Source organism: Phodopus roborovskii, unplaced genomic scaffold (assembly GCF_943737965.1).
Source record: "Phodopus roborovskii unplaced genomic scaffold, PHOROB, whole genome shotgun sequence".
Taxonomy (NCBI): Eukaryota; Metazoa; Chordata; class Mammalia; order Rodentia; family Cricetidae; genus Phodopus; species Phodopus roborovskii.
The window spans coordinates 48,871-62,389 of record NW_026126440.1 but is presented as its reverse complement, the minus strand read 5'-3'; the positions used below and the strand labels follow the sequence as shown (position 1 = coordinate 62,389).

The 13,519-nt window shown below is 47.7% G+C and overlaps 1 protein-coding gene across 1 annotated transcript; it reads right to left on the bottom strand.

Moving 5' to 3' along the window:
- Positions 1–1,994: 1,994 nt before the first annotated feature.
- Spink4 (serine peptidase inhibitor Kazal type 4) lies at positions 1,995–9,890 on the bottom strand. The gene is made up of 4 exons (XM_051187542.1): positions 9,818–9,890; positions 4,957–4,997; positions 3,189–3,301; positions 1,995–2,129 (listed from the first exon to the last, which is right to left on the bottom strand). The coding sequence occupies exons 1-4, from the start codon at positions 9,876–9,878 to the stop codon at positions 2,084–2,086; spliced, it is 261 nt and encodes an 86-aa protein (XP_051043499.1). The 5' UTR covers positions 9,879–9,890; the 3' UTR covers positions 1,995–2,083.
- Positions 9,891–13,519: the final 3,629 nt, after the last annotated feature.

Sequence of the window (13,519 nt, the reverse complement as noted above, 5' to 3'; positions counted from 1 at the left end):
CCTCAAAAAAATAAAAGTATTAAGCCAGGCAGTGTGGTATACTTCTTTAATGCCAGCACCCCGGAGGTAGAGGCAGGTGAATCTGTGAGTTCCAACCCAGTCTGGTCTACAGAGTTAAGTTCCAGGACAAGCCAGGCCTATACAGGGAAACTCTGCTTGAAAAACCAAAATCTAATTAAATAAAAGTAATTTTTAAAAACTGGACAAGAGGGAGAAGGGAGAAGGATGGGAGAAGGGGAGGGAGGGGGAACTGGTGTTGGTAAAATGAAAAAAAAAATTTAAATAAACAACTGAACAAGATACCAGCCAAGTTATGGCATGCAACTTTGGGAAGGTCAAAGGCAGCTAGGCTTCAGGAACTCACAATGCACACACTCAGTCCTTACTCCTTGAGTTTGTGTCCTCTTCATTCCCCTGCATCGTTCTTCCCCCAAGATAGGAAAGCTGGCTGTTAGCCTTCGTGCCCCACATAGCCTTGGAGGAACTTGCTTCTATCTATTTCTAAGGCCTGAAGAAGAATCTTTTGACTGGTTGGCAATGGCCAACATGGTCATGTGCCATAGGCAGAGTCTTTAGGAAGGGTGGAGGTGTAGCTCAGTGGTAGTTCCTGCCTTCAGTAACACCCCCACACCAACACCTTTTCCCTAAAAACAAAACCCCACTGTATTGCCTTCAGAGGCTCACACTTAACATTTCAGACCACAAGTGTAAGTGGGGAATTATGCATTTCTTCCAGTGGGGTATCAGGTAGATTGTTCAAGTTTTAATATTGGTGATTCCCTGGGGTAAATAGAATCCTGAGATGGAAGTGTCATTGAGGAAATGCGAGGCTTGTCTGGTTTATGTGAGTTATGTAAGAGAGACTTGCCACTTGAAATGCAAACTTCCAGATGCCACCAGTACCCACTTTCCCCTCCCACTCTAACTCCTAAATTTTAGTTTAACAGAGACTAGGATTAGATTTCTCAGTCTGCTTGCCCTTACCTGATCAAGAGATGCTATTTTAGACATTGGGATAAGCCTGTGTTGCATGAGGTGTCTTTGGAGGTAAGTGGTACACTTTGTACCACTTTCCTTGTCTGTGACCTAGAATGTAGATGATTTGCAGTCAGAGCAGCTGCCTTATACTTTGAGACAGGCTGAAGTGAAGGTGATAGAGCAACAATACAAAAGGAGCACGGGACTGTCAGTCTGTGTAGATTTGTGTGAGGAAGATTAATTTGTATGTATTTAAGCCTGCTACTATTTTGGGTTTGTGTTTTACAACCAATATTTAATCCTATGCTGTTTACCTGCAGGTGGGAAACCAGTAGATCAATAGCAGTGGGAAGGCCTGTTGGTAAAGGACCTAAGCCCCCTGCTATTTGTAAATCAGCATTCACTGTTGGGTTTTTCTCATTGCACTAGTCCAGGGGATGTTATTGTTTGCCTTTCTTGACCAGCTTTCCCCAGATGTATCATTTCAGAGCATTTCTGTCCGTTTTACACCCTGTATAGCAGGAGTCTGAATCTGAGTAAATTGTTATTGCCTGACCAGGCCCCCTACACTCCACTACCCTGATATCATATCAAGAGGCTTCTAGCTGAAGAGTGTATCAGTGGTTAAAAGCATTGACTGCTTTCCAGAGGTCACATCTGGAACTCCAGTTGTCAGGTAGGGGAATCTGCTGCCCTCTGCTGGCCTCCTGGTACACAGACATATATATGGGCAAGCAAAACATCCATACATATATTATAATCAAATTTCACTGAGCTTCATAATGCACGCCTTTAATTCTAGCACTCAGGAAGCAGAGGCAGACAGTACCCTGAGCTCATAGTCTGACCTCAAGCAGACAGAAGGTAACTGGGACCTCTAACTGGGACATGTAACAAGGTTGAGGACCACAAGGGTAGCAGGATAACAGATTCAGCTGGGAGGCTGTCAAGGCTGATCCCACCCCTCGCTGCTACCCACTCCCTAGAGTTCCCAAAGACTGGTCCACTTCAATGGCTTGGGCTGCATCTTTTATTTCACATCATAGCTTCTGGAGTATCACTGCTCTCCAGCTTGAAGCTTCATGGCTTGAGTGCACCTTTGAGCTCAGCACTTGCCATCCTTCATGATCTGGATGTCCTTTTTGGTTTTTCTAGAATTAAAGAAGATAAGAATGAAGGTGCTAACTGTAGCGCTAATTCCTAATGTTGAAACAACAAAACCATGGATTCCTTGAACTCATGAGTTCAAGAGCAAGCAGGGCAACATAGCAAGACCCTGTTTCAGAAAGAGGAAAGGAAGGAAAGGCAGTTGCTCTTACCGGCCTTCTTTCCCTCACCCTTTAAATCCAATTGTAGACTAAGCCTGTCAGTTTTACCCCAGTGTATCTCCTACCCATGAATCTTGATTAAGACCTTTTTCAAAGCCAGGACTGTGTTGTACATTTCTTCCAATACAGAGTTTTACATCTGCCTAGACAGCTTTGCATTGCCGAAAGTTTCTCCTCCATGATCTCACTGGGCCGTCAGTCTAATTGATAATTTTACTGGTGAGAAAACTGAGTCCAAGTACATGATGTAATGTAGCCCCCATTCATCTCATGTATCCCTACTCCCCCATTTCACATTCTAGAATGTCCCATTTCTTTTATTTCCTTAAGCATAAACTAATTTTCCTTTATAGGTCTTTCTAAATTCCCCTTCTACTTGGAATTATCTTTCCTTTTTTCTAGCTGATTTCTTCTTACGTTGCAGGATGGGCTTGGGTTTTCCCCCTCTAGTCTTCCCTGGCCCTGCTCCTTTTCATTTCCTGTGTGCTCCATCTCAGTCTGAGCTATGCTGCTGTTGACTGACTGTGGCTTCTCTCACTTACTTGGCTTGACTCCAAGAGACTAGAGAGGCTCTCAGGAACTAGCCGTAGTAAGTGCTCAAAAACAGTTGGCTAGTTGGATGACAGATCAGATGAAATTGTCTAGTCACTCAGGCAATCTCAGGGTTTCTGCCGCTCCCTCTGCATCTGTCAGTTTCTGGCTTTTGACCTGGGCCCTGTGCCTCCTGTGAGTTACATTTAACTCGTTCTGTTAGACAAATGTTTGAGGATTCTTCTGGCCAAGTCCATGTGTTTGACAGAAGGTGAGCTCAAGCCCTGTTCCTTTCAGACATGCATGTTCCAGAGAGGGGCCACTCAAGCAAGATGGGGAGGGGGGACTTACATCCGGGTCACGCAGAGATAGCATTCATTTTTGTATGTCACCCCATCTGTGCCACAGATCAGTTTAGGTGTTTGGGGACACTTTGGAGATGCTGCCATGTGCTCACAGATGGGCTATGGGAAACAGAAGTAGTAGGGAAATTTAGAGGCAGTGGCCCAGGGCCCAGGGGTTCTGCTTGGAACCTGAAATCAACTATGGGATGTTTGCTTGTGTGTGTGCATGTTTCTGGTTATGCATGTAAGTTGGAGCCTGTTTTGATGCCTGGTGTGTGTGACATCCTACCTACTTTCTCTCTCTCCCACCCCCCCCCCCCCCGTGTGTGTGTGTGTGTGTGTGTGTGTGTGTGTGTGTGTGTGTGTGTGTGTAGCAAGTTTGTGCCCTCAAGCTCCTGGGGATTGGTTCACACACTCTTCAGTAAAAATATAACTAGGAATTCTGCTGCTGCTCTAATTGTGAGTCCAGTAAACAGCCATCTGTCATTCCTAGGGAATGTCTCACACTCTAGGGTCTCCAGTACTTACCAAGGCCAATATGGTCTTTGTGTGTGTGTGGGGGGGGGCTACATGTATGCAGAGGCCATTGAATATTGGATATTGTTCCTTAGGAACCATTCACCTTATTTTATTTGGGACAGGTTCTCTCATGGCCTGAAACTCACCAGGGAGACTAGGCTATCAAGCCCTAGGGACATCTCTATCTCCACAAGCCCTAGGATTATATCGATGCTGGATATCAAAAATTTGCAAGGCAAGCAGTTAGTGAATGGGCCCCCCCCCCCCCCCCCCTGCATGGTCTTCTAGGCCCTTGTGGGAAGGCTGAAGAAATGGTTCAGGCCTGAAAGATTAATTAGTGTCAGACTTAAAGGTTCCCAGGTTGAGAGAGAACATAGTCAAGATCTGGGTTGGAGCCTGGAAGAAGGAGGTGAGGGAGGCAGGGCAGGGTAGCAATAGAAAGGCCATGCTCTACAGCTGGGCATGGTGGCACACACCTATAATCCCAGCTGTTGGAAGATGGAGGCAGGAGGATCAGAAGTTTGAGCTTATCAGCGCAACCAGGTGAAAATCAGCCTGTGCTACCCAAGGCCCTGTTTCAAAGAACGGAACAAGACAACTGAAGTCTACACCCTGGAGACCCCAGTTCAGCCACTGACTGGCTTTGTAAACTTAGGTGGGCTAGTTCCATTCTCAGGGCCCCAGTTTCCTCCTCAGCGAAAATGGGAGAAAATCTCAACATGGGATTAGCTGAAGTCATGTATATAAAGGATTTGGCTCTTTGGAGCCAAATAAGTGGAGCTCGATTCTAGGGACTAAGGACCAGGGAAGAGGATGCTTGGGCAGGTGGCTCTGAGAACCCTACAGATGCCCTGTCACTGAGGGTCTGAGACTAAGGTGGAGTCAGGAAGGGAGACTTGGTGTTTCCCCACTTAGAGGGAAGGGGTGAGTGAAGAGATATGCTTCGGAAAGGCCGCCATGCTCCACAGAGCCGTTTAATGTGATGGGGTCACCTCTTTGCCCTGGAACCTGTGGCCTGTCTTGTGCTACACAAAGCACAGCAGCTGGGTGTCGTACTGTGCTGGGTGGGGAGTGCCCACCGAGGAAGGGACCTTGGAGACAGGTTTGGGGCCAATCCTGAGAGCTGAGGTCAGGCTAGGAGCTTGGACCTGCTCAGTCCAGAGGCCACTTTGGCTGCCTTGGGACCTTTGAGAGTGTCAGGGGAAGGGTGGCTGTGTAGAGTGGATGAGCAGAATCCTGCAGAGGGATGGTCTTACCATTCTCGAGAAAACAAGTTTTCCTGCTGACACCTGCCCCCCTGAAAGACAAAAAGAGCAGAACAAGATGCTGTCAGCTCCGGCTGCCAGGCCAGGGTCTGAGGACTTCTCCTGGCCTGGGGCACCTGGCCCTGGCACCATCGGCCTGGATTTCTTGAGGAAAGGTAGTGAGACGAAGATGGTGGGGCTGCCAGGAAGCTGGCATGTTCTAGACATGGAAGTCTAGAATTAGGGGCCCAACCTGCTTCTAATTATTCAGATCCCACTGGAATTTTTGGGTCCTTTCAAATAATAATAAAAAATCAGCAGTTAGCTGTGCTGGACATTGAGAATACATGTGTTTTGGTAATCTTCATAGCTCTCATCACTCTGTAACAGAAGAAAGAGTGGAGGTAGTAAATGCTGTATCTGCTGCCCAGAGTCCAGTACAGGACTGAGGTACCAGCCCCAGCTGCCAGGAGTGCTAGCTGTTCACAACCAGTCCCTTGGGAATTAGCCTCATGGGATGAAGCTGCTTCACCCAACCTTGCCTCCTATGTCATGGGCATCCCTCAACAATAGTGTGACTGCTCCAAAGTCACCCTGCTCCAAAGCTTCCTGCAGGGCCACCTGACACATAGGTTACACTCAGCCAACTTTCTTGTTCCCACACTTCCCAGCAAATGCATGAAGTCTGCTGGAACACTTGACTGACCTATGAAAGGCTCAGAGAACGCAAATGACATGGTTGGATAAGACAGATTCCCTACACAAACAGTCATAGCCCTCAAGGTTTGACTGAGGTCATGAGCAAAGTGGTGTGACCATGGGCATGGCCAATGGGCAAGAGAACTTGAGCCACGTTTAAGGCCCAGGTAGGAGGAAGAGTGGCTCTGAGAGTTGGAGAAGGGATGGATGGTTCCAGATGCCTCTGAAGGGCTGTCTAGGGTCCAATGGAGAGATGGGCTCTTCTCACCCTTACACAAGGGAATCCATCAGTGCAGGAAGCTTCAGGGAGGTGGACTATGATTCGGTATGGCACAGAAAAACTGTGTTATCATAAAGGAAGCTGTCTCCAGCACCAGAGTTCCACATCTACTGCACGGTTAGCCGATTTGACCTTTTCTTGATGAATTCCCAGGCACAGAGAAAAAGGAACTAAAGCTAAGTCATCTCTAGTGTCCTTTGTCAGTCTGGCAATGGAGGATCGAATTGTAAATCTAACCTTGCCACCACACTGCTCAGAGTCTTCTCTGTCATGCCTGCCATAACTAAGGATGACCTAAATGTCCTCCTACAGGAGAACAGTGAAAGTGTGAAACTTGTATACAGTGGAAGTACTACTTGGCAAGGAAACAATCACAGCCAAGAAGCAGGTCATGAGGAGTTAGACAAGTCTGAGGCCAGCCAGGACTACAGAGTGAGTTCCGGGCATCCTGGCTGCAGAGTTAAGCCTGTCTTAACACACAAATAAACAGCAAAAAAAAGCAACTAATGGCCGTGGCGTGTGTATTAATTACTTTATGTTGCTGTGATAAAACATCATGACCAAAAGCAACTTCTGAAAGGAGAAATTTATTTTTATCTTGTGGTTCTAGTGGGCTAAGAGTCCATCATGGCAAGGAAGCATGGCAGCCATCTGTAGGCATGGCGGCTGGAGCTCCCATCCTCAACCACAGGTGCAAAGACTGTAAGCTTGCAGAACTGACCCCCAGTAGTTTCTTCACCAAGGTTTAGTCTCACAAAGGCTCCACACCTTCCCAAACAGCACCCCACTGGGTACAAGTGTTCAGATGCCTGAGCCTGTGGAAGACATTCCCTTCCAAACCTCTAGTGAGAATGCCTGCAATCCCATTCATTACTCAAAGGGGCCGAGGCATGGGGATCAGGGATTTGAGAGCAGCCTAGACTACAAAAAGAGACCCTGTCTGAAAACAAACAAACAAACAAACAAAAAAAAAAAATCAGAAAACGGCTGGAGAGATGGCTCAAAGCACATACTACTCTAGCAAAGAATGGAGTTCTGATCCCAGCACCCATACTGAACATCTCACAGCTGCCCTTAACTCCAGCTCCAGGGTGCCCAATGCCCTTTCCTGGCCTCCCCGGCTACCCACACTCATTTACATATCCCACGAGGAACACACACATATGCATAATTTTAAAAAGTAAATCTTTTAAAAGCTAAAACACAATAACAGCAACAATGAAGGTACCTGATATACACACTTGAGACTAAACTGCAAAAATATTTAGCTGAGCAAAGGAAACAGGCACAAAAGTCTCTATCGTGGGATGCCATTCGTGTCACATCTAGAGCAGATCTGCTAGTGTGTGATACAATGGAGGCGGCAGATCAGGGTGACCTGGAGGTATGTGTGTGCGGTTGCCTCTGAGCACTGAGCAGTATTGCCCCCTCTGAGTCAAGGAAGGACCAGGATGGACTAGCAGGAGAGAAATTTCTGTGTCTTTGTTTGCTTGTGGAGACAAAGTCTTGCTGTGTGGCCTTGGCTGGCCTGGAACTTGCTATGTAGATCAGGCTGGCCTCAAACTCATTCATGTGCTTCTGCCTCAAATCCTGGGATTACAGAAGTGCAATCCCAGCTGAGACAGGTTTTCCTCATGTAACAGCCCTAGATGTCCTGGAAGTTGCTCTGATCAGGCTGGTCTCAGATTCACAGAGATCCTCTTGCCTCTGCCTCCCAAGCACTGGGATTAAAAGTACATGTCACTACTGCCAATCAAATTCTGTCTTGATTGATAGAGGTCTGGGACACATAGGTGTGTGCATTGTTACAGCTCATGCATAAGCTTTACTGAGTAAAAATGGTGTGTTTCAGCCTTGTAACTATTAAGAGAAAGGCGTTTACAAAGGCTGAGTGAATGTGATGGGAGAGGCCTATAATCCCAGCATTTTGGAAGTTGAAGCAAAAAGATTAAAAAAAAAATCAAGCTCAGAGTGAACTATAAAACAAAACAAAAACTTCAAACATTTCAAAGGCACAAGGACCTTCCCTGGCTCCCATCCCTGAGTGTCTGGACCAGCACTCCACAGTCACATGTTTGAACTGACCCCAGCCTTGCTCCTTGGGCTTTCTATCGTCCATGTCCCATGACCCAGAGATTGCTCACTGCTCTTGGTCCTGGAACAGGGGCTTCTTTGACTCATGCGGATCTGCTGCCTGAGATGTCCCCACCCCCACTCTCCTCCACTGAAGTCACATCATCCTTCCAAGGCTCAGGCGCTATCCTCCCCACCCCACAGTTCACTAAGCAGACCTGGATTTGAGCTGTGTCACAAAGCCAAGTGCTGTCCCACTGGGTCACCCTGCCTCCCTGTGAGCCCAAGCCTCTTGGGGTTCCTGTGACACCCCATCAGTGCCCCGCCCAGGGATTATTCAGGAATTGAGCACTGAAGTGTGTTGCGGGAGAGTACAGAACCCTTTTGGGGTCAGAATTTCTTCCTGGGGTTGTGAAAAAGTTGCATTTAATCCCAGACATCCTTTGTGCTTTCCCGGGGTGAGCCCTTCTTCATTCAATCAAGGCTGGAATCTAATGTATTGGTGGACCTTCAAGCAGGCTGCTTAATGTTCCCAATGGAGGAGCTGCTTGGAGAACAGAGGTGGGAAAGCAAGTCGCCTCTGTCTGACCAGAGCCTGCAGGCCTCTTCCTCACCAACTCAGCTGCCAGGTCTGTGACTAACATGAGGTAATGGGCATGGAGTCAATGGCCCTGAGGTTTTGCCAGGTTTCTGCTTTATAATGTTATGGCTCTTGTCCAGTGAATCCCAGTGGGTCTGTCTGTTTCTCTGTTCTTTTTATTCTCAACATACAAACTAGAGCATTCTTTCAAGGTCTGACCACTCCAAATATGGCACTGGCTCCCACTCCACTCAGAGGAAAAGGTTCTCACATTAACTAAGACTGCCTAAACCAGCTGTCCCTCCCCCTCTCCTCCCCTCCCTTCCTCCCCTCTCCCCTCCTCCACTCCCTTCTCCTTCCTTCCTCTTCCCTTCTCCCCCCCTCCTTCCCCCTCTTTCCCTCCCCTCCCCACACTCGCTCAGTCTGTACCATGCTCTTCGCTCCCTCCATCCACATAGTACCTCAAACATTCCAGACATGCTTCTACATCAGGGCCCTTGCATTGGCTGTTCCCTCCACCAGAACATTCTTGCCAAAAATATCTTTGCTCCCTCACCTTCTTCAAACTTTCCTCACACCCAAACCTGCAGCTCCCTCCCAACCCCCAACAACCAGCCTATATTTTTCTTAGCCTTTTTTGTGTTCTTGCATACTCTTTATTGTCTGTTCTTCTCCTCGATCCCACTAGGTTTAAGCTCTGTTGGGATGACACTTTTTCTTGTTTTGGTCCCTTATATGTTAAGGGGCCAGAAAAGTAGCTGTGAGTCTGCTTAGGTGCTCCAGGCCTGAGGAAGTTCACCTCTGGCCACCCAAGGGCCCCCGCCATCTGCTTAACTGGTTGTCCTAGCTTGCATACTACACCCTGTGAAAGCAGAACACGAACCTGAGGCCCAGGCCAAGTCTCTCTTAGCACCTGCCACCCCACAGCCAACCTGAGGCCTGACTGCTCCTTTTGTTTCCCCAGCCTCCAGTCCATAACGCTCAGGGAAGCTTCGAACTGGAAGTCCACCCCACTTCACAGTGCCAAGGGGCAAGGGCTTGGCAGTTTTGGTCCGGAGTCAGGACTGAACCCGTTTATTTTCTCTTAGTCCCTGTCTTGCCTACTATACCAATGAATGAAGAAGGTAGAACTATACAGCAAGCCCAGCCCTCACAGGAAGCTCCAGACCTTGCCTAAGCCCTCACTCCCAAGCTCACCTCCCAAGATCAAGCTTCAAAGAAACTAGGTTCTGCTCACTCACCACTGTCCATGGCAAGGAGGGCAGCCAAGGTCAGGGTGACCATCCACAGGTGCATAGCCATGCTGCTTGTGAGGTGGCCTGGGCCAAGAGTGAGGTTGGGGTCTATTTATTGCATTGATATCCACCCTTATCTTATCTGGAGCCAGTTGGCAGCCAGAGTGTCACCCCAAGTTAATCTCTTTATCCTGGCACCTGGAAAAGGATTGCTCCAGGCATGATGCCCACTTTCTGGTAGTATGGTGCTGGGGCCATCCGGGGCCAGGACTGGGGCTAGGGCTAGGGCTGGGCAGATTTCCAGAGTGAACAAGGTTTGGACAGTTTGCGAAGCTGACTCAATTATCGATTAAACAAGTGGGGAGGAATGGAAGCAGAGAGAAACGTCGAACAGAGCAGAAGGCAACAGGAGGCAAGGGATAGGGAAGAGAGTCACGGTGGCTTTGCCAATGCCACCTCTGGCGAATCTGTGACTTCAGAAAGACCACTTTCCTTATTTGACCTCTGTTGTGTGTTTGTGTGGTCTTGTGTCTCGAGAGTGCTGGGCAAATGCTTTCTGCCCATGCATCCCCAGCCCTCTTTTCCCTCTTTGAGACAGGGTCCCACTTAGTTGCTTAGTCTGGCCTTGAGCCTGCTCTGTAGACCAGGCAAGTCTTGAACTTGAGTTTTCTGCCTCATCCTTCCAAGTAGTAACACCAGGCCTGCCCAACAGGGTCTCAGTTTACCCATACACGAGACAAAGATGATAGTTCTGGCTCTACCTACATCCTAGTGCTGCACGGAGGACAGTGGTGGGGACAGCACACAGGAATGTGAGGAATGGAGTAAGCAAGTGTAGATAGAACTGATTTTCAAAACTTTTAAAAGAGATTTTTTAAAAAGATTTATTTATATTTTACACATATGAGTGTTTTGCCTGTGTGTGTATATGTGCACCATGTGTATGTTTGTTGCCCTGGGAGATCAGAAGTGAGTGTTGAAGCCGGGCGGTGGTGGTGCACCCTTTAGTCCCAGCACTGGGGAGGCAGAGGCAGGAGAATCGGGAGTTCAGCATCATCCTGAGCCTCACAGGGAGTCTGCACCAGCCAGGTGAAACTCTGTCACAAGAATTATTACTATTGTCATTATTTCATTTTTTGAGACAGGCCTTCTTTGTGTTATAATCCTGGCTGTCCTGGAACTCACTCTGTAGACCAGGCCTAGAACTCACAGAGATCTGCCTCCCTCTGCCTCCTGAGTGCTGGGATCAAAACTGTGTGCCACCACTACCTAGTGAATTTTTTTTTTTTTTTTAAGGCTGGGTTTTTGGTAGAGTACCTGTCTAGCATGAATGATTGATTCCCTGGGTTTGATCCCCTCACCACTAAAATACACACACACACACACACACACACACACACACACACACACACACACACACACACAAATAAAAACAAAGCACTGCCTTTTCTGAGCTTATTGTGAAAGAGTTATTTCATTGTGAAAGATTCCAGGCCTCAGAGAAGTTGCAGGGAGATTCATTGGATGTCAGCAGGCAGCGAACAGGCATTTCTACAGACCAGACTATGGTAGAGCCCTGCCTGTAGTCCCCCCTGGTCTTTGATTCTTGTTCAAAATCCTGCCCCTCTGAAGGGACCTGCATAGTCTGTGAATGCCCGAGGCAGGTGGCAGAGCCCTTCCCCTGCTAAGCTAAGCAAATACTTAATGATGATTTCCTGTCATCAAGCAAGGTCCTCAAAGTCTGGTTACCCATCTTCCACTCAGGCTTCCCCCAGCAGCTCCAACCAGGAAGACGCTGATCCTGCAGTGATGGGGAGGGAGCTCACTACCTACCACTTTCATCATTGGAAGACTTTGAACACAGCCCTTGACCCAAGGGGCAGATCTGCTGCCCTGAAGCTCTTTGGGGGGGGGGGTGTCTCAGGTTTGATTCTGGCCTCCTGAGCCTGCAGAAATACCAGTGAACAGACCTCCCCCTTGCCTGCTCCCCACCCCTCCTGCACACAGTGAGGTTTCTGGAAATCTCTTCGTTGCCTAGCTGATCTCCTGGCCTGTCCCACCTCAGAGTAAGAAAGGGACAGATGGGACATAGGAATTTGTCTCCTCCCTCATTTTGAACTCCAGATCTTATCAATATGGCAAGATACTGCCATTTTTGTATTATGATATGGTCACAAGCCTTTGGGGGCCAGGAGTGGAATGTGGTGGCTTGAAAGAAACTGGCTCTCAAAGGGAGTGGCACTATTAGGAGGTGTGGCCTTGTGGAGTATGAGTGGTCTTGTTGGAAGAAGTGTGTTACTGTGGAGGTGGGCTTTAAGGTTTTGTATATGCTCAAGATACTGCCCAGTCCCTGGTGCACAAAAGGACTTTGGGAACACATTCCCCATGGAGGGATACTCCCTTAGCCTAGAGGCAGGAGGGAGGGCCTAGGCCTTACTCAAAATGATTTGACAGATGTTGTTGACCCCTCCTAGAAGGCATCACCCTCCCTGTGGAGTGGGGGTGGGGTGGGATGGGAGGGTGGTTGAGGGACATGGGAGGGTAGGAGAGAGGGAAGGAGGGAAGGATCGATATGTAAAATAAGAAAAAGAAAATTAAAAGATACTGCCCAGTTGTCACAGTCCACTTCTGGTTGCCTTCTGGTCAAGATATAGGACTTCTCCAGCATCAAGTCTGCCTGCACACAACCATGCTGTCTGCCATGATGATAATGGACTGACCCTATGAACTATAATCTGCCACTTCAATTAAATGCTTTCTTCTATAAAAGTTTCTGTGGTGATAGTGTTTCTTTATAATAATAGAAACCCTAACTAAGACACTACCAATGGCTCTACTTGCTGTAAGGAAGCAGGAATCTGGAACTGTGCATCCTTCAGAGTACAAGGGGTAGTCAAGTCATGCCTAGTCCTCCACCATCCAACCCTGACAAAGGTCATTCTCTGGACACTTTCTAGATTCATTCATAGTAATTTCCTAACCTGTCATCCCATCCAAGTATGGGCTTCACTCCTGTATCTGCTTGCCATTGCATGATACCCTATGATAGTAAATCCATTTACATGAGCCCCATTCATAAATGCACAACCCATTCATTAATATGTGTTTAAGGAGCAGCTAAATGCCAAGCTCAATGCTGAAAGCATCAGTGCATTAGGGAACAACTCGATGGTCTCCCTCCCCTCCTAGGAAGCTTGTGGTACAGTGGGGTGACAGGTTCTAACTACAATGGTACTTTCTCATTGGGACTGCCAGCTCACAAATAACGACAGGGAGACATACATTAATTATGTATGTAATTATAATCAGTCTTCAGCTTAGGCTTGTCTCAACTAGTTCTTATAGCTTAAACCAACCCATTTCTATTAATCTGTGTTTTGTGGTGTGGCATTACCTCTCTTCATCTTGTACCTTCTGTTTCCTCTCCATCTGGGTGGTGATTCCACCCTTCTTCTTCCCAGAGTCCTCTTTGTCCCTCGAAGTCCTGCCTAACATCTTCCTGCCTAGTTATTGGCCACTCAGCTCTTTATTAAACCAGTCAAAGGCACCTTGGCAAAGACATGTCTTTACAGTGTAAACACATATTCTACAACATCTAACCAAGCAGTTGAACTGTATGGTCACCATCACAGTAAATCCTATAAATGAGACATATGAGAGAAATTAAAATAGATCTGTCTGTGGGGATGGTCCAAGAAAGCCTGGGAG

Coding starts and splice junctions, on each gene's coding strand:
- Spink4 (XM_051187542.1), bottom strand. CDS start 9,878: ATGGCTATGCACCTGTGGATGGTCACCCTGACCTTGGCTGCCCTCCTT. Junction 4,998..9,817: donor CCTCCTTGCCATGGACAGTG/GTGAGTGAGCAG, acceptor TTTGTCTTTCAG/GGGGGCAGGTGTCAGCAGGA. Junction 3,302..4,956: donor AACTTGTTTTCTCGAGAATG/GTAAGACCATCC, acceptor TGTTTCCCATAG/CCCATCTGTGAGCACATGGC.